We start from the raw sequence: 22892 nt of genomic DNA on the forward strand, positions 1-22892 counted from the left end.
TTGCTTCAAACAGCCTTGCTAGCCAAAGCCTTGTATTGAGAGGGATTACTTCTCGTGCATCCAAATCCTTGAGCCAAAAACTATGCCATTTGTGTCCACCATACCTACCTACTACATGGTATTTCTCTGCCATTCCAAAGTAAATTACTTGAGTGCTACCTTTAAAATTCTATTCTTTGTCTTTCCAATATATAGCTCATGGGAAAATAGCCTTAAAAACTATTGTGGTATTGAATATGTTACTTATGTATCTTATTTCTTATAAGTTGCTTGTTGAGCGGTAACCATGTTTCTGGGGACGCCATCAACTATTACACCTTTGTTGAATATCATGTGAGTTGCTATGCATGTTCGTCTTGTCTGAAGTAAGGGTGATTTATCATGATCAAATGGTTTGAGTATGCATATTGTTAGAGAAGAACATTGGGCCGCTAACTAAAGCCATGAATCATGGTGGAACTTTCAGTTTGGACATTAATTCTCAATCTCTTATGAGAATATTATCTGTTGTTGAATGCTTATGCATTAAAGAGGAGTCCATTATCTGTTGTCTATGTTGTCCCGGTATGGATGTCCTAAGTTGAGATCTATCAAAAACGAGAAATCAAATGCGATCTATCTCCTTGGACCTTTGTACGGGCGACATAGAGGTACCCCTTTGTGACACTTGGTTGAAACATATGTTATGCAATGATAATCCATGTAAATCCAAGCTAATTAGGACAAGGTGCGAGCACTATTGGTACTCTATGCATGAGGCTTGCAACTTATAGGATGTCTTATGCATAACACATATGAATTATTACTACCGTTGACAAAATTGTTTCTATGTTTTCAAAATGAAAAGCTCTAGCACAAAAATAGTAATTCATGCTTCCCTCTGCGAAGGGCCATTATTTTACTTTATGTTGAGTCAGTTTACCTACTTCTTTCTATCTTAGAAGCAAACACTTGTGTCAACTGTGTGCATTGATTCCTACATACTTGCTTATTTGCATTCATCATATTACTTTGTGTTGACAATTATCCATGAGGTATACATGTTGAAGTTGAAAACAACCGCTGAAACTTATATCTTCCTTTGTGTTGCTTCAAAACTTTCTACTAAGAATTTATTGCTTTATGAGTTAACTCCTATGCAAGTCTTATAGATGCTTGTCTTGAAAGTACTATTCATGAAAAGTCTTTGTTATATGATTCGATTGTTTAATCATTATCTTTACCATTGCTTCGAATCACTTCATTCATCTCATATGCTTTACAATAGTATTGATCAAGATTATGATAGCATGTCACTTCAGAAATTATCCTTGTTATCATTTACCTACTCGAGGGCGAGTAGGAACTAAGCTTGGGGATGCTTGATACGTCTCAAACGTATCTATAATTTCTTATGTTCCATGCTACTTTTATGACAATACTCACATGTTTTATACACACTTTACATCATTATTATGCATTTTCCGGCACTAACCTATTGACAAGATGCCGAAGAGCCAGTGCTGTTTTCTGCTGTTTTTGGTTTCAGAAATCCTACAAAGGAAATATTTTCGGAATTGGACGAAATCAACGCCCAGGGTCTTATTTTTCCACGGAGCTTCCAGAAGACTGAAGAGCATACGAAGTGGGACCACGAGGTGGCCAAACCACAAGGCGGCGCGGCCAAGGAGGGGCCCGCGCCGCCCTGTGGTGTGGGGCCCTCGTGCCTCCTCCGACTCTGCCCTTCCGCCTACTTAAACTCTCCGTCGCGAAAACCCTATTACCGAGAGCCACGATACGGAAATAGTTCCAGAGACGCCGCCGCCGCCAATCCCATCTCGGGGATTCTGGAGATCGCCTCCGGCACCCTGCCGGAGAGGGGAATCATCTCCCGGAGGACTCTACATCACCATGATCACCTCCGGACTGATGTGTGAGTAGTTCATCCTTGGACTATGGGTCCATAGCAGTAGCTAGATGGTTGTCTTCTCCTCATCAGTGGCGGACCCAGAAAAAAAAGGACTGGGGGCGCACGTGTATATGGAAGTCACAACACATAAAATTTCAACCGTTTAAATATTCCTCTATTCTAATGATTACGACACACGTGCTTTTCAAAATTTATCTTCGACCAGAGATTTGAGCAAAAATATCTCAATTATATTGTATAAAATTGAAATCATTGGATTTGTATTGAAAAAAATTGCTAATGATAACAAGTTTTCATCAAATAATTCTCATATGGTTGGACTAATTTATGGTCAATTGTTTTTTGGTAAAGCGCGTGCTCCTTATTCATAGAAAATGAGGGAAGTGTGTTATATATAGCGGTTTTCTCGTAATTCATAAGATACTTTATCCAATAGTAACACGGGAGTTTAAATAAACTGAATCCGGACAAAAAAAAGATTTAGAGGTCCAAATAGTACATATGTTGCAAAAGAGAATAATTTTGTCCTGCAAATAAATGTTGTTACCTGCGAAGACGAACAAAAAAGTGCTAATTAAACTCCTGACAGGCCCCTAATTCTTGTGGTGTTGTTGACATTTGTTGGTTTATTTATCAAATATTTCTTCACAGTCTAGTGCTTCTTATTCCCTGCCAAATCATCTAAACACCAACAGTATATGTTCTGATACGAACTTTGCTATTAGGACTTCAGGAGCAGGCAATCACACAACAAGAAATAGTACCAGACTACGTTGCACGGATACGGCCCAAAATTCACGTATCAGGGGTTGGATACGATCGGATACGCGGATACGGCGCCGGATACGTATCCCAGCCGTATCAGCCGATTTTTCGTTTAAAAAATTAATAAAATAAATCGGATACGTGAGGGATACACTGGGATACGTGTTAGGGATACGAAAATACCCTAATCGAGGAGTCAACGTATAAAGCAACCAGAACGGCAGCCCCTTCTCTCGTCCTCAACTCCTGATCGTATGATTCGTATTCAGACCTAGGGTCTCGCCGCCGCTGCACAAACTGATCGCCGGCGGCCTGCGCTGCCTCACCGGCTCACCGGAGAAGGAATCCAGCCGTGGAGCAGCCCCCTCCGCCGCCTGCTGCTGTACGTGTGCCGGACTGCAGGTTAGGTAAATTTCTCCTCCTCCCGTGATCCCATCTCCACTCATTCTCTGATTCTTCATGGTCCTGGTCCATAGTTCGTGTTGTCTTGCTGGGCTACGCCGGCGTCGATGCCTTACCTAGCTACTTCCGCTTCTTGTAGTTTAGCATTTACCAATGGCCAACTCATCAACGCCGGAGTTCAGATGTTGGTCCATAGTTCGTGTTGTCTTTTGCATTGTGAACTGGTCAGATTATTAAGTTATGGAGTATCTACTAACTACCATCTACTATCAAACTATTTCTGTAATGTAATTGCTACTTGACACCTAGGTGGAGAAGTGACTTAAGAGAGGGTTGCGCGACTCCAGTTGTCGAGCATTTTTGGCGAACCATATAAAGGTACTCCTACATACTCTGATAATAATTCTTATTTTGTACAAAAAAATAGTAGTATATATATGTAATTAATGTTTATTATACATATATAAACGTATCCCCGTATCCGTGTTTTCGGAAAATTGCCGTATCGCAGTATCGCCGTATCCGTATCCGTATCCGTATCGCCGTATCCGGGCAACATAGGTACCAGATTGGCTTGCCGCATTGCATTCCAAAAATAATTGGGTTTTTTTGTTTCAGTGTCAGCCTTAGCCCAGTTTCAGGATTTGGGGAATTACTTATTTAAAGAAGATCACCACTTGCGAGTTGCGGTCAGATTTGACATGGAGTAGATCATAAGAATCAGATTAAAGAAGATTATTTAAACATTGAAGAGCCCTAATTAAAATGTTCCGTTCATCCAATTGTGTTTAGTGCTTACCTTAGGTATATTTGGGGATGAGCCTGCTGCGATACGTCTCGAGGCGGCTGGCCGGCGGCGCTGGAACCTGGCGGACTGGCGTCTGACGGAGGCGAGGGCGGTCGTCGAAATCTCCACGAAGTCAAGCGACTAACGCTAGTCGCTTATTCGAGAACGGAAGCGGCGGAGTTCGCATCAACGTGAGAAATTGGAGGCAGGCTGTAGCGTCCCGACGTGAGAAATTGGTCGGCCCACCTTACTTTTCTTCCTGGGCTCTTACAAATGGGACGGAGTTGATTTGACTGGGGGCGTCGAGTGGGGGCGTTCCTTCGCTGGTATTGTGTATCAATAGCGAGGCTGAAATTTGAGCGGGGGCAGGTGCCCCCACTCAGCATAACGTGCGTCCGCCCATGCTCCTCATGTACTACTATCATGTTAGATCTTGTGAGCTTCCTATCATGATCAAGATCATCTATTTGTAATGCTACATATTGTGTTTGTTGGGATCCGATGAATATGGAATACTATGTCAAGTTGATTATCAATCTATCATATATGTGTTGTTTATGTTCTTGCATGCTCTCCGTTGCTAGTAGAGGCTCTGGCCAAGTTGATACTTGTAACTCCAAGAGGGAATATTTATGCTCGATAGTGGGTTAATGCCTCCATTAAATCTGGGACAGTGACAGAAAGTTCTAAGATTGTGGATGTGTTATTGCCACTAGGGATAAAACATCAATGCTTTGTCTAAGGATATTTGTGTTGATTACATTACGCACCATACTTAATGCAATTGTCTGTTGTTTGCAACTTAATACTGGAAGGGGTGCGGATGCTAACCCGAAGGTGGACTTTTTAGGCATAGATGCATGCTGGATAACGGTCTATGTACTTTATCGTAATGCCCTGATTAAATCTCATAGTAGTCATCATGATATGTATGTGCATTGTTATGCCCTCTCTATTTGTCAATTGCCCAACTGTAATTTGTTCAGCCAACATGCTATTTCTTATCGGAGAGACACCACTAGTGAACTGTGGACCCCGGTCCATTCTTTTACATCTGAAATACAATCTACCGCAAACTCTCGTTCTCTCATCGTTCTTCGAAAACAAACATCATTTTCCACACCATACGTTTAATCCTTTGTTTACAGCAAGCCGGTGAGATTGACAACCTCACTGTTAAGTTGGGGCAAAATATTTTGATTGTGTTGTGCAGGTTCCACGTTGGCGCCGGAATCCCTGGTGTCACGATGCACTACACTCCGTCACCAACAACCTTCACATGGCCCTTGACTCCTACTGGTTCGATAACCTTGGTTTCTTACTGAGGAAAAACTTGCTGCTGTACGCATCACACTTTCCTCTTTGTGTTTCCAACGGACGTGTGCTTTACGCGTTATCACTCGGCCACCGAGACTTCCCGTTTGAGCAGCCACCGCCGCCTCGTCGTCGAACACAACAGCCGCCGGTGCCTCCACAGGACGACAACGACGAGGACTGCGACGCGTTGGCCTACCACAACGAGGAGGCCAATGACGAAAGCGACGACTTCGTCGCCTTCATTTTCCACGAATGGCAGGTGGCTGTGGCGGAGGGCTGGAAGTTTGACTTCTCGGTGACGAGATCGAGAGGCTTGGCGTCCTCACCTCGGAGGTGGACCGACCGGTGCAGCCGCCGCTGCCCCGGTACGCCTCCGACATCATGCCGCCGGACCTCACGGAGGAAGAGGCCCTGCAACGGGCACTCGAGAACTCGGCCCCACAACCGCTGCCTCCGACTCCACCTCCACCAACGGCGTACAATCCATGGGTGGCTCCACTTCCACCTCCACCGCCGGCGGTAAGCGTATGTTCCGTCGGTTGCCAACTAGCCGTGGTAGGTACCGGATTTCGTCGTGCTCGACGATGACGACGAGGAGTAGGCGCAGGAGTTAGTTTTTATATTTTATATTTTCCTTTCATTACTATTATGTTTAAAAAGGCAAAACCCAAAAAAAAAAAATGCGTCGCCGTGGGGCGCGGTCGATTTCGACCATTTAAGCCGTCATAAACGGACACGCGCGAATATTTTAGGTGTCTGAAATGCATCGCCCGATCCGAAATGCATAGTCCGATATAATCTGCATATCCGAATGCACACATCCGGTTATTATCTGCTCCTCTCCGAATTCGGCAAAAGAAAATATGGTAAAAGATATGAAGAGAGATTATCCGGTGCGATCGGTTTACATGCCTAGAAGCCATGGACGAAAACGAAAGCGAAGCCACCCGAGCAACTGATGAAAAAGGGGCCCGGCCAGCGGAGAAAGCGCACGGCAGGTCACATCTGCCCTCAGCCCACATGACTTGCTCTGAAGTCTTCAGTTGCTCTATAGCCATCTGAATCAGACCGCCTCCGCCGCATCAGCCCGCCCGGGTCTGTCCAGCACCCGGCTACAGGTACACCTCTTACTATCTACCTTCTTCCTTGCCAACGCGCGGCATTGGTTGCTCTGCAGTTCTGCCTGAAATCCTGCAAATTTGAAAGGATGATTAATTGACACAGGCATTTGCAAGATTGTGGCATCGGTTCAGCGTGCGAACATTCTGATGCTTTGGTTAATAGGGACCGGAGCTTCAATCAATACTATAGAACAAGTCCCAAGTCAGCAGACACGAGCCATGGCGGCAGTCGGGGGTATGCTCGGCTCTGCCGTCATCAAGGTGGTGATTGGACAGATCGGTTCCGTCATCGGAGGCGAAATCAAGCTGCACTGGAACATGAAAAAGGATCTCGAGAATATGAAGATGACGCTGGAGTCGGTAGATGCCGTGCTCAGCGACGCCGAGGTGCTGTCTGTCACGGATAACTCGGCGCTTCTGTGGCTGAAGCGGCTCAAGGACGCCATGTACGACATCTTCGACATGCTTGATGACTTCGAAGCTGACACCGACCTGGTATGAAAGATTGTAACCATTTCATTGTGGATCTGAATGCTGCTGTTTTCTATGATTTTTTTCCTGACATATAACTGGGCTGCTCTTCTCTAAGATATGAACTGACGGAACTAAATTGATTTGCACAATGAACTAGATCTGAAACCATTTTATAGTAAAAATTCCTTGGTACTGACCAATCAAATTGTATCACTTGCAGTGGGCAGCTACGATGAATAAGATTAAGATGCCACGTAAGATGAAGAAGATGCAAAAGCGCCTACAAAAAATAGCAGATGACCGTAACAATTACCGTGTTCTACCAGAAACACGCAGCGAGGTGAAGCAAGTTCCTGATACCCGGGAGACAGCAGGGAATGTGGAAGAAGCAGAAATCATTGGAAGGACCCATGAAAAACTGCAAATCTTGGCTTGTATATCAGGGACCACCACTAAAGAAACCATCATCTTTACCATATGTGGCATTGGAGGCATTGGAAAAACCACCTTGGCAAAATTAGTTTTCAATGATTCTGAGTTCGAAAAATACTCTAAGGTGTGGGTCTATGTGTCCCAGAAATTTGAACTGAAAAAGATTGGCAACACCATAATATCACAACTATCACCGGGGAGCCTGATATCCGATGATTTTCATAGTATTCAGACTCGTCTTCGAGATCTGTTTAGTGGTGAGAAGATCCTCATCATTTTGGATGATCTGTGGGAGAGGGATCCTTCTCACCTACAAGAATTAAAGGCTATGCTGAAGCAGGGTCAGGGGAGCAAGGTGCTGGTTGTGGTTACCACACGTGAGAAAACCATTGCACAAGGAATTGGTACTGTTGATCCATTTGAATTGCCTCCCTTGTCAGATCAAATGTGTTGGCATATACTAAAAGTTAAAAGCAAGTTTGAAACAAGGCAGGATAAAGAGCGCTTGGAGCCTATTGGAGAGGAAATTGCAAAAAAGTGTGGAGGTGTGGCTTTAGCTGCTCAATCGCTTGGGCACATGTTGAAATCCAAGACATATGATGTATGGGATTCCATCAGATCCAACCATATCTGGAATCTATCTACGTCCAAAGAAACACTGTCTACACATGAAGTGCTTGCATCCTTGTTGTTAAGCTACAACTTCATGCCTCCACACTTGAAGTTATGCTTTGCTTATTGTGCAATCTTTCCAAAAGGATACAACATGAACAGTAATGATCTAATTCATCAATGGATTGCTCTTGGATTCATGGAGCCATCTAGTACATTCTCTACTTGGCAGCTCGGTGAGAGTTATATTACAAAGCTTCTGGAGATGTCATTTCTTTTACATTTAAATGTGAGTTACACAATACCTACACAACTAACTGTTGTCTTATTTTATTCAAATAATTATTTTTTGTAGATACTGAGAGTTTGTTTCTGCAAAACCTTTTCGTGCATTATGCTAGAGTAACCACTTTACTATCTCCGTTTTCACATGACTGGTATTTAAAAATGTACATGTGTCATTGTAATCTTTGATCATGCTTCTATGAAGAGGCTATAAATACTTAAAAATGTAAATGCGAAATACTAAACACTTTCATTTGCTCTTTAATTACTTGAGGTTTGTATTTATTGACTTTGCATATCATTATTTTTTACTCATAGTATAAATATTGCATGATGCAAATATTGTAGAGCCTCGTTGACTCTGACTCCAGCTCTGCAATTCCAACTCATCTTCCCCATGCAGAGTTTTGTTTATAATTAGTGTGTTATTATTATTTATTTATTTTTGCTCGAGGAACCGTTCATGTTTTTGAGTTTCGTATACCTGAGGTAGTCAAATCTGTTTCATCGTGGTTCTGTTAATCTCGAATCCTTATATTAAGTATGTGTTGTTAATGGGTTTTTTTAACAACTTAAATGTGTTCTTACTTGTGAATCGCTGCAAAATAGCAGGAAATAGTGGCTTTGATTTCTCTCCATGTTGCTGCATCCATGTCTCTGGTAGTTATAGTCTTGTTGGAAACATGAACGAATTCGAATTGCTACGGCATCTTGAGCCACTTTCACAATTTTAAATATCTTATGGAGAGAGACATAATATTTTACTCGGTCTCGTTTATTTGCTGCACCTCATATCAATTGTCGATGGAACCTACTACCCGTACTGTTCCTCACTGTATTCCATATTTAAGTTGCAATACGATAGTTGTCTAGAGACTAGATGTGACAGATCTATATAGACTTTTTCCATATTTTAATTGCAATATGATAGTAGTCTAGAGTCTCGTTGACTCTGACTCCGCTCTGAGATTCCAACTCATTTTCTTTATGCAGAGATTTGTTTATAATTAGTTTGTTATTACTTTTTTTTTCTTTGGTCGAGGAATGGTTGGTGTTTTGAGTTTTGTATACCTGAGGTAGTCAAATCTGTTTCGTCGCGGTTGTTTTGATAATATCGAATCCTTACATTAAGTGTATGTTCATGGTTTTTGAACAACTTAAATGTGTTCTTAATTGTGAATCGATGCAAGCTGTTGTGTTGAGCCACTTCTAAAGTTTTAGATATCTTATGGAGAGAGACACAATTTGCTACACGGTCTCGTTAATTTGCTGCACCTCATAATCAATTATACAGTTGTTCCTCACTGTATTCCATATTTAAATCGCAATATGTTAGTAGTCTAGAGACCAGGTCTTACAGTTCTATGTAGACTATTTCCTTATTTAATTTTTTATATTGTGGAAGGGCATTAGATGAAAATGACAATGATTAGAAGAAAAAATAGTTGGAGATTACAAAAGAAACTGTAGACGTAGGAAAAAAGTAAAAAATGCAATAAATTGAATGGAAAACTCAGCAGAGTTATAAACTTTTAATTGTAGACGAAGAATAGAATTCAGTTTGCAATTCATTTATTTATTACTTCCAATTCCTAATAGGGGAAAACCAGTAAGTCTTACACTATTGTATGTTATTCCTGCAGATTGACACCCAATATTATAGTGAAAAAAAAGGTGCTACATGGTTCATGATGCATGACCTGGTGCATGACCTCGCAAGATCGGTCATGGCTGACGAATATAACTTAGAGGGCCCCAACTGCCGCTATGCATGGCTGACAGATTGTAGGATGCCATTGAAGTCGTCCACAAATTCACCTGCAAAAATAAGGTCGCTGCATTTTGCAGATAAAGTTTCAAAAAGTGATGCATTTTCATTAGCTAAGCAAGTTCGTGTCTTAGATTTAAGCATAGACAGTATGCATGATTTGACACTTTCTATTGGTCAACTGAAGCAGTTGAGGTATCTTAGCCTTTCATGTGGTAAGGTTCCAATTAAGCCCAGGGTTATTGGTATGCTCTCGAAGTTGAATTATCTTACAATTCATTCCCATGGTCTTAGAGTATTGCCAGCCTCGATTGGTGAAATGAAAGGTCTGATGCATCTTGACTTATCTGGTTGTTCGAGACTAGAAGAACTCCCATTGTCATTTGCAGAGATGAGAGAGTTGGTATATCTGGATTTATCAGGCTGCTATAGTGTTTCAGGAGTACCCAAAGCTTTGAGTGGCCTAACTAAACTCCAATATTTGGGTTTACAATTATGTCAAGAACTCAGAGGGCTGCCAGATGTCATCATCAATCTCATCGCACTCCGATATTTAAATCTATCACAGTGCTTCCAGTATAATAACTTTGATGGCGATAACTCAAGGGACCTCATTGACCGTATATGCACCCTTCCCAATATGAAGCATCTGGATTTGTCTGGCAATGCTTATGATCCTCTTATAATACCAGATAGTGCAAGCCACCTGAGCAAGCTGGTGCTCGATGGGTGCCACAGAATTATTAGGCTTCCAGAGTGTGTGGACAACATTCGTTTTGATGGGCCAGCCGCCAGGTTGCTGGACTTTGCTGTGCGCGCAGGTGACAGTTGCAGTAACATCTATTTGCTTAAGCATGCAAGTCATGCTGAGTTGTCAATCTCGTTTCTTGAAAATGTGAAGTCCCAAGAAGAGGCACACATTATAAATCTCAGTGAGAAACAGACCATCCTAGAATTAACTTTATCGTGGACCGAGGGTGCAAATAGATCCGTGGATGACGTGAAGTTGCTGACGGAGCTAGTGCCACCAACCACTTTGCAGAGATTTAAAATAGAGGGCTACTGCAGTGTTGGCTTTCCACACTGGCTAATGAGTATGAGCAACCATCTCCCTAATCTTGTCGTGCTGACGATAATGGCTTTGCCAAACTGCAAGAGTGTACCGCCCCTTTGCCAACTACCAAACCTCCGAGAGATTAAGCTCGTCAGAATGAAAAGCCTGGAAGAATGGGACACATCATACTTGAGTGGTGAGGACAGTGTGAATGAGCTTGAAAAAGTGGAGATAGAAAATTGCCCCAAGTTGAGGATAAGACCACACCTTCCAAGAGCAGCATCTTGGTCTATATGGAAAAGCGATAATGTGCTCCTACCACAGAGGGAGAGCATGCCACATATTGATTGTCTGACAGTGACAGCTGGAGACAGCGACATGCCTCTTCATCAGTGGGGTTTTCTTCACCAGCTACTCTTCCTCAGGGAGTTAAGACTTGTTGAATGCAGTAACATCAATTTGACGATCTCTCCAGATATGTGCGGGGCCCTCCATTCCCTTCAGGTACTGGAAGTATGGTACCACGCGAAGCTAGAGGAATTGCCCAATAATATGAGGCAACTCACAAAGCTACAATCATTAACTTTGTATGAATGTCCTAGCTTGAGACAGCTGCCACAATGGATAGGAGAACTCGTGTCGCTCAGGAAACTTAAAATGTGGTCATGCAGTGCCATCATGAATCTGCCAGACAACATACAACAGCTCACAAACCTCCAACAATTGAAAATAAGCACCTGCAACCCTGAGTTAGTGAAGTGGTATAACATAGAGGAGAACCGGAGGAAGCTTGCTCACATAGAACAAAAGGTACATGCCCTGCCATACTGTTTATTATATATTTATTGCTCCTATCTTATTTCACGGAGAACGTTTTCCATGCTATGTACCGTAGTACCACATCTTCCATTTCTGTTCTTCGTTTCATGGAGGACTCTTTTTTTTCTTCAAGAAACGTTATATTTTACATGTCCGTTGCATCATAATTCTTCTTTATTGCCCAAATGGAAATTACGAACTGGAATTGTAGCTAATGATTATACTGAATTCCTTCATTTTATATTTAATTTTGTAGAATATCAGCACTGGGTACTTCAATTTCTTCTGATGGGGGAGGGTTGAGGTTGATGTCCCCTGGTGTGGCCCTTGCTGCAAACGAAGAGAAGGCGGCGGCTACACCAGAGAGGAGGCAGTGCAAAATTAAAATGTTCGTATGAATAAATTCCACGCAGAGAGCTCCAATGGAAGAAGAACAGAAATGTCCATATGAATAAATTCCACGCAGAGAGCTCCACGCCAGAGAGGAGCTTCTGTTTTAGTGTCAGAGTTGTAACTGTTTGTCCTCCTTAATCTCTATTGAACCACTCCGTTGCTGTTGTCCCTCCTCTGTTCGCTACTCTGTTGTTATTGTTACTGTCAGAATTGAAATGAAACGCACAAACGGTTCCTGGTGTAGAACACGCAACTGCTCACGGCTTGAGCAGTATTGCCGATACATGTAACATGGTGGAGACCCTGAGTCAACTGTAATGAAACAGCAGCAGCACCCAGATGCTATGCTCTCTTTCGTACCAACGTTGCTAAATGAGTTTACAATTTGCTAGCATATCTAGGGAAAGACAAACGCAGACACACAGTAGCTACCAGGAAGATGCCTGGCAATAACAGTTTAACTTCTTGCATCACACAACTTAATTTAGGCGCTTGTTCACAACAATTTACAATATGGTTGGCAACACTTCTTGCATCACACAATGTCAGCTACCGGAGAGGAGATATAGCTACAGGGGGTTTTGTGGGCGTGGCTGGCAGGCAGGGTCAGCGGCCACCTTGTTTCTCAATCATCATGGCAACTTGTGCTACAAGCTTACCCAAGTTATGGTGATGTATCTGGCGCCTCTACTATATGCCAAGTACGGGGAGAAGGCTGCAGTAAAGGTGCCAGATACATAACGTTTACTTTTAATAATATTTCACAAGGGGGAAAGCTGCAGTAGCAGGGAAAATGATAATCAACACACCGTGACACAGCATTCTCCAGCACGTACGAGTTCAAAAGGGAAGGAAGACCTTGATTCAATGGCACCATTCTAACTTTATCATCTACAGTATTTACTCTCTTTTTTGCAGATCATCGTTTACAATAATACTCGCAGATCACAACAAAGGTTTCATCAATTTAATTGGATTCCCAGTAACAAACTCACTCGGAATGTGCACTCATGTGCAACAAAAGCATGACTCCGATGATATAAAAAAATTAAACACAATTTCAAACACCAAAACCATCAATGAAACTAGACAAAAGCATGACTCCGATGATATATCAGACTGAAATGGCATGTGCTGATGAACAGAACGTTATTTATATAGAAATCAATTAGAATGCCCGTTTGCCTGCTTGTCTGCTGAGACACAACAACTAGCACTAGGAGTGGGGAGTTTCTTATAACTTGGTAAAATGATGAAAACAGGAACTTAAGCCAGAAGATCTTCCAATAGGTTAATCTCAAAAGAGCTGTATCTGCAAAATAAGGTTACATATCAGGTAGGTTGAACATGAAAATCACACAGAACAACAGAAGTACCCAAAAAAAATGTGATGTTTATAAAAATCAGTATGTTTTACTCGGAGAGTTATGCATGCTAAGGAACAGAAATCATTGCACATGCAAGCAGGACATAAAATTCGAAGCATCCATACTCGACAGTAACTTAAGTTGTGGCATTTGGACTGTAGGTGTTCAAGACTAGGGAGTAGTAAAACAATACAATGGAAAAGAAAGGCTGCATTCTAGGAATTTGTCAAGGATTGTAATACATAACAAACAACACCCCATAGTGATGAAAGTTACAACACTTTTCCTAGGATCTGTGACTAAATGGGATGAAGATATGAGAGTGCCTGATACTTAGGAAATTGATACACTAAAACTCTGACCCTTTTAAGTATCACGTAACAGAAAACTTTGCCGATAGAGAAGGTACATAGAGCTAAAAGCTATCATTGTGACGTCTAATTAACTGATCATTTGTTTTGTCGCAGATATTTAATTTGAATTAATATTTTGTAGTAAAATAAATTTGACAAAATAAGATCACTTTGCTTGACAGCGAGCACTTCACTACGCGTTGGTTGGCCAAGCATCATTCATCAACTCCGTTTCCTAATATATCCCGACCACAAAAATACTCAAATCTGACAAACTTTCATAATGCATTGTTATAAACTACTCTATGTGGAGAATTAGTTCCAAAGGGCGTTGCTGACACATTTTAGAAACTTTAAATATTAGAAGCCCAGTGGCAAGAATTGGGAACCATTATGAACTAATGCAAATTCATCCTGTACATGAAGATACAATTCACAATCAAGATGAAAGAAATAATAATTCTAGGGCTAATGGACTAATACATAATGGTTAACATTTTGGTCACAGCGAACAATTTAAGTGATAGTTTACAGCAGGATCTTCAGACATAAGGCAAACATTGACATGTATTGTGCACAAGGATTTACAAGTAATAACAGACGATTACAAGCCAAGGACCCAAGTAACCAGTCAATCCCGGTTTGCTATTTTCATTTTTCGTTACATATTTTCCCTCAAACTATTGCTTTCATTCATGTTCTGTGACAAATAATACCAAGGTTCTAGTTTTCTTAGGACAAACGGACCAATTATTTTAGCGATCACGCGCACATCTAAAATTGTGTGCTAAAATTGTAGATTTATTTTCAGTTCCAATTAACACATAACTCTGTTAGAGATATTAGCACTGGGAATGTGTAATCACTGAAACATCTCTATTTGCACATGTTTGCAAGAAATATCTTTGAATTTGTCACCGGAACAAATTATCACAAGATTCTATAGAAGGCTAGTGCGCTGCCCATATGCAACCAGAACTATTTCAATCTATCGCTGCTATACAATAAGGTATTTTGTTGTGGTTGCAACATATAAGTTCATAGCTTATGGAGCAATAGCGCGCATGTTATCCCACATAGCCTAAGGCAAAATTCACCAAACTGCACTATACTTATCAATTATTATCCTCCTCACAATTAGCATAATTGTCAATAGTAGATGGAAGAAATGAGAAGGCCAATAAGGCAATAACGTTGGAGTGCCTAAACTTCAATTGTAAAAAAAAACAAAGTTATCCATTATCTTCCTGAATCTGAGAGGGTCGAGATGAATGACAATCCACACAGATTCTTCTTCTCTTGGGTTTCACAATAGTTTTTACTACTCAACTAGCTATTTGCACGAGCTTCTGAGAAATAAATCAAGCTAGGCTAATACTAACTGAAATGTGTGCAAACTTACAAAATTTGAGTTCAATGGCACTCAAATTTTTATATGCTTGTTGGCATCAATGACAGCGGCAGGCTTTGGAGGAACTGCTCAGGAACTTGTGACCTGGATCATGGTTTTCCAGAATAAGATTTAAAAAAAGGGGGGACAGACATTGAACCATTTGGTCGAACAGGTACAGGTCATCAGCTTCACGAAGACCGTAGCGATCACCGAAAACCGTAGCGAGACAGGGAAATGGAACAGCAGCGCGTCGCAGGGCCTTTTGAGCGAGAGGAATGTCGTGAGGAAGCAGCAGAGATGCTTATGGCGGCGGGAAGCGGCCGGTTCGGCTCTCGGGGGGTGGAACGGCTCTCGCCCGAGTGCAGCGGCAGCGCACGCTTTGGAGGTCGGATCGGGTAGGGCGGGGAGGATACGGAGGAGGTAGCTGCGTGGTTCCCCGGTGGTGGCCTGGGTCTCGCCGGGGAGGATGGTCGCCCGCCTCCGCCAGCAGCAGCGGCATACGATACACTTGTTACTAGTGTTGCTATCGCCAACTCTGCGCCTGAAGGAAAGCTTCTAGGTTCTTATGTTGCTATCGCCATTCTTCGTGATCTTTCCCTGACAGCCACTCTGATCTCAAGATGGGCAAGAACTGCGAGTTCTGCACGTAGTGGCAAGAGCATTGATACTGAAGCCACATGCCTAACGAGAACAAATCACTTCTTCAAGGAAAGCATGGCTAGTAATCTCCCCCAGCTCCCATTTCCTTCTGCCCTCCATTGATCTGGCCTTGTATTTCAGTTTGTCAGTTTGGATGACATGAATCTATATGGGTTCGCAAAACATGAAACTTATGCCATTGTTATGTCCACTTGAAACGAAGAAACATCAGACACAACAGTTGTTTTTGTTGTAGAGCGTGACTGATAGATTTGCAAAGAGTTTCAACGGGCACATCTCTGAAGGCATCAACCTGAAGTCCCCTAGTGGCAGATAATGGAGCACTGGAGTAGCCACTAACCAGCGAAACTGACGAATTAGTCCTCCGATCTGGGTGAAAAGAGTCCGTCAGTTATAACAGAATCATCCTTTGATGTCAATCGAACATGTCGTGTCAAAACATCGTGGTTGTGAAATAGCAACGCGGCTACGGAGTTTCCTATCGCGGTCAACCCCTTCAGCTGAGATAAAACTTCACCTGCTCAGCCCACTTGACTTTGCTCAATCTCATTCTCGACGTCTCCTCCCAGCCGGCCGCCTCCGCCGCACCGGATCTCGCCTCCGTCCGGCCACCTCCGCCGCACCCGATCCCGCTGCCGCCGGCATCAGCCTGCCCGGATCTGTGGAGTACCCGGCTACAGGTACACCTCTTACTATCTACTTTCTTTCTTGCAAACCTGCAAGTCTGCCTGCATTCCTGCAAATGCTCAAGCTCGTGGTATTGATTCGACGTGCCATGATTCTACCTAATGCTTTGGTACGTAATCATGGTCGATTAACAGGGACTGGAGCTTCAGTATATAACAAATCCCAACCCGACAGACACGAGCCATGGCGATGGTGGCAGTCGGGGGTATGGTCGCCTCTGCCGTCATCAAGTTGGTGATTAAACAGATCAGTTCCGCCATCGGAGGCGAGATCAAGCTGCACTGGAACATGAAGAAGGATCTCGAGAAGATGAAGATGACGCTGGAGTCGGTGGAGGCCGTGCTCAGCGACGCCGAGACGCGGTCTGTCACGGATAACTCGGCGGTTCTGTGGCTGAAGAGGCTTAAGGACGCCATGTACGACATCTCCGACATGCTTGATGACTTCGAAGATGACACCGACCTGGTATGAAAGATTCTAACCATTTCGTTGCCATCAAACTGGATCTGAATGCTGCTGTTGCCCAAGATTTTTTTTTTTGTTCAAACTGTGTTGAGTACTTGAGTCCATACTAGATAACGGAAACAAACAATGAACTGGGTTTCTCTTTTCTAAGATATGAACTGGCGGAACTGGATTGATTTACATAATGAACTAGATCTGAAAACTTTTTTATAGTGACAGTTTCATGGTGCTTACAAATTAAATTGTGTGCCGGTTGCAGTGGGCAGCTACGATGAATAAGATTAAGATGCCATGTAAGATAAAAAAGATGCAAAAGCGCCTACAAAAGATAGCAGATGACCGCAACAATTATCGTGTTCTACCAGAAACTCGCTGCGAGGAGAAGCAAGTTCCTGATATCCGGGAGACAGCCGGGTATGTGGAGGAAGCAGAAATCATTGGAAGGACTGATGAAAAACTGGAAATCTTAGCTCGTATATCTGGGAGCACCACTCAAGGGACCACCATCCTTCCCATATGTGGCATTGGAGGCATTGGAAAAACCACCTTGGCAAGATTAGTTTTCAATGATTCTGAGTTCAAACAATACTCTCAGGTGTGGGTATATGTGTCCCAGAAATTTGAACTGAAAAAGATTGGCAACATCATAATATCACACCTATCACCGGGGAGCCCGATACCTGATGATTTGCATAGTATTCATACTCGTCTTCGAGAGCTGTTTACTGGTAAGAGGATCCTGATCATCTTGGATGACCTATGGGAGAGGGATCCTTCTCAGCTACAAGAATTGAAGGCTATGCTGAAGCACGGTGAGGCGACTAAGGTGCTAGTTGTGGTTACCACACGCGAAAAACGCATTGCAAAAGAAATTGGCACTGTTGATCCATTCGAATTACCTCCCTTGTCAGATCAAATGTGCACAGAGAGCACTTGGAGCCTATTGGGAAGGAAATTGCAAAGAAGTGTGGAGGTGTGGCTTTAGCTGCTCAATCACTTGGACACATGTTGAAATCCAAAACATATGATGTATGGGATGCCATCAGATCCAACCATATCTGGAATCTATCTCCGTCTAAAGAAACATCGTCAACACATGAAGTGCTTGCATCCTTGTTGTTAAGCTACAACTTCATGCCTCCACACTTGAAGTTATGCTTTGCTTATTGCGCAATCTTTCCAAAAGGACACCACATAATTAGTGATAGTCTAATTCATCAATGGATTGCTCTTGGTTTCATGGAGTCATCCAGTACATTCTCTACCTGGCAGCTCGGTGAGAGTTTTATTAGGGAGCTTCTGGAGATGTCATTTCTTCAACATTCAAAGGTAAGTCACACAATTCGTACACAAATAATCCTTGTCTTATTTTATTCAAATAATGATTTTTTTTTATAAAGTTGCTGATATTATTTCTCCGCGAAACCTTTCCATGCATTATGTTGGAGTAGCCACTTTATTACTTTCCTTTTCAAATGACTGATCATTTTTGTATGGAAAGAGTACAAATATTTAAAAATTTACATGAAAAATACTAAACCCTTGAAATTTTCTCTTTGATTACTTGCGGTTTGTAGTTCTTGACTTCACATGTCATTATTTTTTTTACTCATAGGATGAATATTGCATGATGCAAAAAATATTGGCCCTACAATGTAGCATTGCATCATATCGAGCCTCATTGACTCTGACTCTGCCTTTGCGATTCCAAGTCATCCTCCCAATGCAGAGTTTTGTTTATAATTAGTTTGTTATAATTTTATTTGTTATCTCGAGGAACACTTGGGCGATTTTGAGTTTTGTGTATCTGCAGTAGTCGAATCTGTTTCATCGCGGTTGGTTTGCTAAACTCGAATCCTTACATTAAGTGTATGTTGTTAATGGTTTTTTAAACTTTTAAAGTTTTTAATATCTTATGGAGTGACAGTTTGTTACTCAGTCTCATTAATTTGCCATACCTTATCATCAAGTGGTGATGGACCCTATTACTGGTATACTACTGTTCCCCATTGTATTCCATATTTTAATTGGAATATGTTAGTAGTCTAGAGACAAGATGTTACGGTTATATGTAGATTTTTTCCTTATTTTAATTGTTGTATGTTAATAAGAATATCAATAATTTAAGATTAACTCTTGAGTCATTTTTTACAGCAATGGTCGTGACTGTACAAAATACACCTAAAAAATTAGTGTTCATGTCTTTGATTTGACTTGTTATTGGACCTTTGTTTTATACTCTGGAAAAGCATTAGATCAAACTGACAATGATTAGATGAAAAATAGCTGAAGATCACAAAAGAAACTGTAGACGTAGGGGAAAAGGTAAAAATGCAATAAATCAGATGAAAAAGTCAATAGAGTTGTAGCCTTTAAATTGCGGATGAAGAATAACATCCAGTTAGCAATTCACTTGTTTTATTCTCTCCAGTTGCTAATAGGGAAAACTGTAAGGCTTACACTACTTTATGTTATTCCTGCAGAACGCCTACTATTGGGAAAAAAGACGAGATGGTACACGGTTCACTATGCATGACCTGGTGCATGACCTCGCAAGATCGGTCATGGCTGACGAATATAACTTGGAGGGCCCCAACTGCCGCTATGCATGGCTGACAGATTGTAGTAGGAAGCCATTGAAGTCATCCACAAATTCACTTGCAAAGATAAGGTCACTGCATTTTGCAGACAAACTTTCGAACATTGATGCATTTTCACCAGCTAAGCACGTCCGTGTCTTAGATTTCTGGACAAATGATATTCATAATTTGACAGATTCTATTGGTCAACTGAAGCAGTTGAGGTATCTTAGCTTTTCATGTTGGGATGCTCGAATTAATCCCAAGGGTATCGGTATGCTGTCGAAGTTGAATTATCTTAGAATCTCTTCTTCGGATCTCACAGTATTGCCAGAGTCGATTGGTGAAATGAAAGGTCTGATGCATCTTGACTTATCAGGTTGTAGAAACTTAAAAGAACTCCCATTGTCATTCGGGAAAATTAGAGAGTTGGTATATCTGAATTTGTCAGGCTGCTGTGATGTTTTAGGAATACCCAAAGCTTTGTGTGGCCTAACCAAACTGCAACATTTGGATTTATCAGAATGTAAATATATCAGAGGGCTGCCTGATGCCATCGTCAATCTCACTGAACTCCGATATTTAAGGCTATCAAATTGCTTGCAATATATCTTTGACAACTCAAGGGATCATACTGGGAGTTTCGTTGACCGTATATGCACCCTTCCCAATATGAATCATCTGGATTTGTCTGAGAATCGGTATCCTCTTATAATACCAGATAGTGCAAGCCTCTTGGCCAAGCTGGTGCTCACTGAGTGCTACCAAATTATTAGTTTTCCAGAGTGCGTAGATAACATTAAGTACTCAAGAAGTGCCAGGGCTCAGTACTTTTCTGTGTATGCAGGTGACACTAGCAGTAACATCTATTTGCTTGAGCAGACAAGTCCTGCTGAGCTGAACATCTGGCAGCTTGAAAATGTGAAGTCCCCAGAAGAGGCACACAGTATAAATCTGAGTAAGAAACAGACCATCCTAGAATTGACGTTATCGTGGACCAACGGTGCAAATAGATCTGTGGATGACATGGAGTTGCTGACGGAGCTAGTGCCACCAACCACTTTGAAGATGTTTAGAATAGATGGTTACTGTGGTGTTGGCTTTCCATATTGGCTAATGAGTACTAGCAATCATCTCCCTAATCTTGTCAAGATGACGATGCAGTATATGCGAAACTGCAAGAGTCTACCGCCCCTTGGCCAACTACCAAACCTCCGAGAGATTAGGCTCGCCAGTATGAAAAGCCTGGAAGAATGGGACACTTCATACTTGAGTGTGAATGAGCTTGAAAAAGTGTACATATATGATTGCCCTAAATTGAGGATAAGACCACACCTTCCTAGAGCAGCATCTTGGTCTATAAGGAAAGGTGATAATGTGCTCCTACCACAGCGGGAGAGGGTGTCACATATTGATTGCCTGACAGCTGGAGACAGCGACATGCCTCTTTATCAATGGGGTTTTCTTTACCGCCTACTCTTCCTCAGGCAGTTAATACTCATGGGTTGCACTAATTTGATGATCTCACCGGAGATATCTGGGGCCCTCCACTCCCTTCAGGAACTGACAATATGGGACCACAAGAGCCTGGAGAAATTGCCCAATAACATGAGGCAACTCACAAAGCTAGAATCATTAACACTGTCTAATTGTCCTAGCTTCATACAACTGCCACAATGGCTAGGGGAACTGCTGTCGCTCAAGGAACTGAAAATAACATCCTGCAATGCCATCATGACTCTACCAGAGAGCATACAAGAGCTCACAAACCTCCAAGAACTGAAAATATTCTTCTGCAGCGCTGAATTAAAGAAGTGGTGTAACGCAGTGGAGAACCATAGGAAGCTTGAGGTACGTGCCCTACCATACTGTTTATCATATATTTATTACTCCTATTTTTTGCATGGAATCCTTGCTAATGGTTATACTAACTTCCTTCATTTTATATTTAATTTTGTAGAATATCAAATTGAACTGGAGGGACTAGCTAATGATGGGGACAGGTTACGGTTGCTGTCCCCTCATCTGACCCTTGCTGCGAACGGAGAGAAAGGCGCCCATGCGGGAGAGAAGAAAGTTACGGCGCGAAGACCGAACATTCATATTGAATAAATACCACGCAGGGAGCTCCAACGGCCAAGGTAGTTACCGATTCTATGAACACTTGTGTTCTCTCATGGAGAAGAACAACGCTTCTTGTTTGTCCACCTTAACTTTATTTCGCCACTCTGTTGCTATTGCCTCTCCTCTGTTTCGCCACTCTGCTGTTGTTTTGTTATTGTCAAAATTGAAATGAAATCTGCATGATGCTTCATGCCCAAGCATTTAACTTGGCATTTGAAGGGCGTGCGTTCAGTCTGCAGTCTTGCGCTTCTCCTCTGTTCTCAGAAAAAAAAAAGTTTGGAACTCTGAAGAAGGGGGCCGGCCAGGACGACGGACGATTGGCGGAGCGGCTACAGAATATAATGCTGGCTTACACGACAATATAATGTACCATACTAGTATATTCTGTCCATGGTTCCTGGTGAAATGCATGCAACTGCTGATGGGTTCAGCATTATTGCGGATACACGACCCCGTGCAACTGCAACGGAACAGCAACAACTAGTACAGGGTTTTTGGAGTTTTTGTGGGCGTCGCTTGCGGCGACTTCACCCGTCCCAACGGCCTCCTTGCCCTGCATGTCCTGCACAAGAAGAGACACGCCTCTTCAACCTGTTGCCCTGAACCGGATCTGTTTGATATCCGTGCTAAGTAAGGTTGTAGGAAGTGCACCTTGTTCCTCGTGCTACAAACTATCGTGATGTGACTGGCACCTCTACTGTATGCTAAGTTCCCTTTATCTATGTTCACCTGAAGAAGAGTATGCTGAATCGGTTGCATTTGAGTTGGCTATTGCCTTGTTTGTAGAGCTCACACTTACTAGTATTTCACGAGGGGGAAAGCTGCAGGGAAATTGATAATCAACACACGGTGACACAGTACGTATGAGTTTAGAAGGAAAGGAATTTAGACTCCATGAGGATTCATCAATTTAACTTGATTCTCAGTTACAAACTCACTCAGAATGTGCACTCATGTGCGAAAAAACCATGATTCCGATGATAGAAAAAAAAAGAAGTAAAACACACTTTTTTGCACACAAAAGCCATACAATGAAACCGGTCAGTGTTCAGGCACTGTTTTTATGTCAGACTGGAATGATATGTGCTGATTAACAAGATGTTATTTATACAGAAATCAAGTAGAA

General features: G+C 42.2%; 1 protein-coding gene, 1 long non-coding RNA gene and 1 pseudogene across 2 annotated transcripts; 2 read left to right on the forward strand and 1 right to left on the reverse strand.

Annotated features, from left to right (window-relative positions):
• Positions 1–6494: 6494 nt before the first annotated feature.
• On the forward strand, positions 6495–12381 carry LOC124703704 (putative disease resistance protein RGA4). Its single transcript, XM_047235928.1, has 4 exons — positions 6495–6796; positions 6996–8108; positions 9748–11736; positions 12002–12381. Exons 1-4 carry the CDS (start codon positions 6521–6523, stop codon positions 12032–12034), a joined length of 3411 nt encoding a protein of 1136 aa, XP_047091884.1. The 5' UTR covers positions 6495–6520; the 3' UTR covers positions 12035–12381.
• Positions 12382–13218: 837 nt separating this feature from the next.
• LOC124699850 lies at positions 13219–15355 on the reverse strand. The gene is made up of 2 exons (XR_007001540.1): positions 15261–15355; positions 13219–13450 (listed from the first exon to the last, which is right to left on the reverse strand). It is a non-coding gene; the product is annotated as an uncharacterized LOC124699850 (long non-coding RNA).
• A 1133-nt stretch (positions 15356–16488) lies between these two features.
• Positions 16489–21783, forward strand: LOC124703705 (annotated as a pseudogene).
• The last annotated feature ends 1109 nt before the right edge of the window (positions 21784–22892 follow it).

The sequence above is a fragment of the Lolium rigidum genome, chromosome 3, assembly GCF_022539505.1.
Source record: "Lolium rigidum isolate FL_2022 chromosome 3, APGP_CSIRO_Lrig_0.1, whole genome shotgun sequence".
Taxonomy (NCBI): domain Eukaryota; kingdom Viridiplantae; phylum Streptophyta; class Magnoliopsida; order Poales; family Poaceae; genus Lolium; species Lolium rigidum.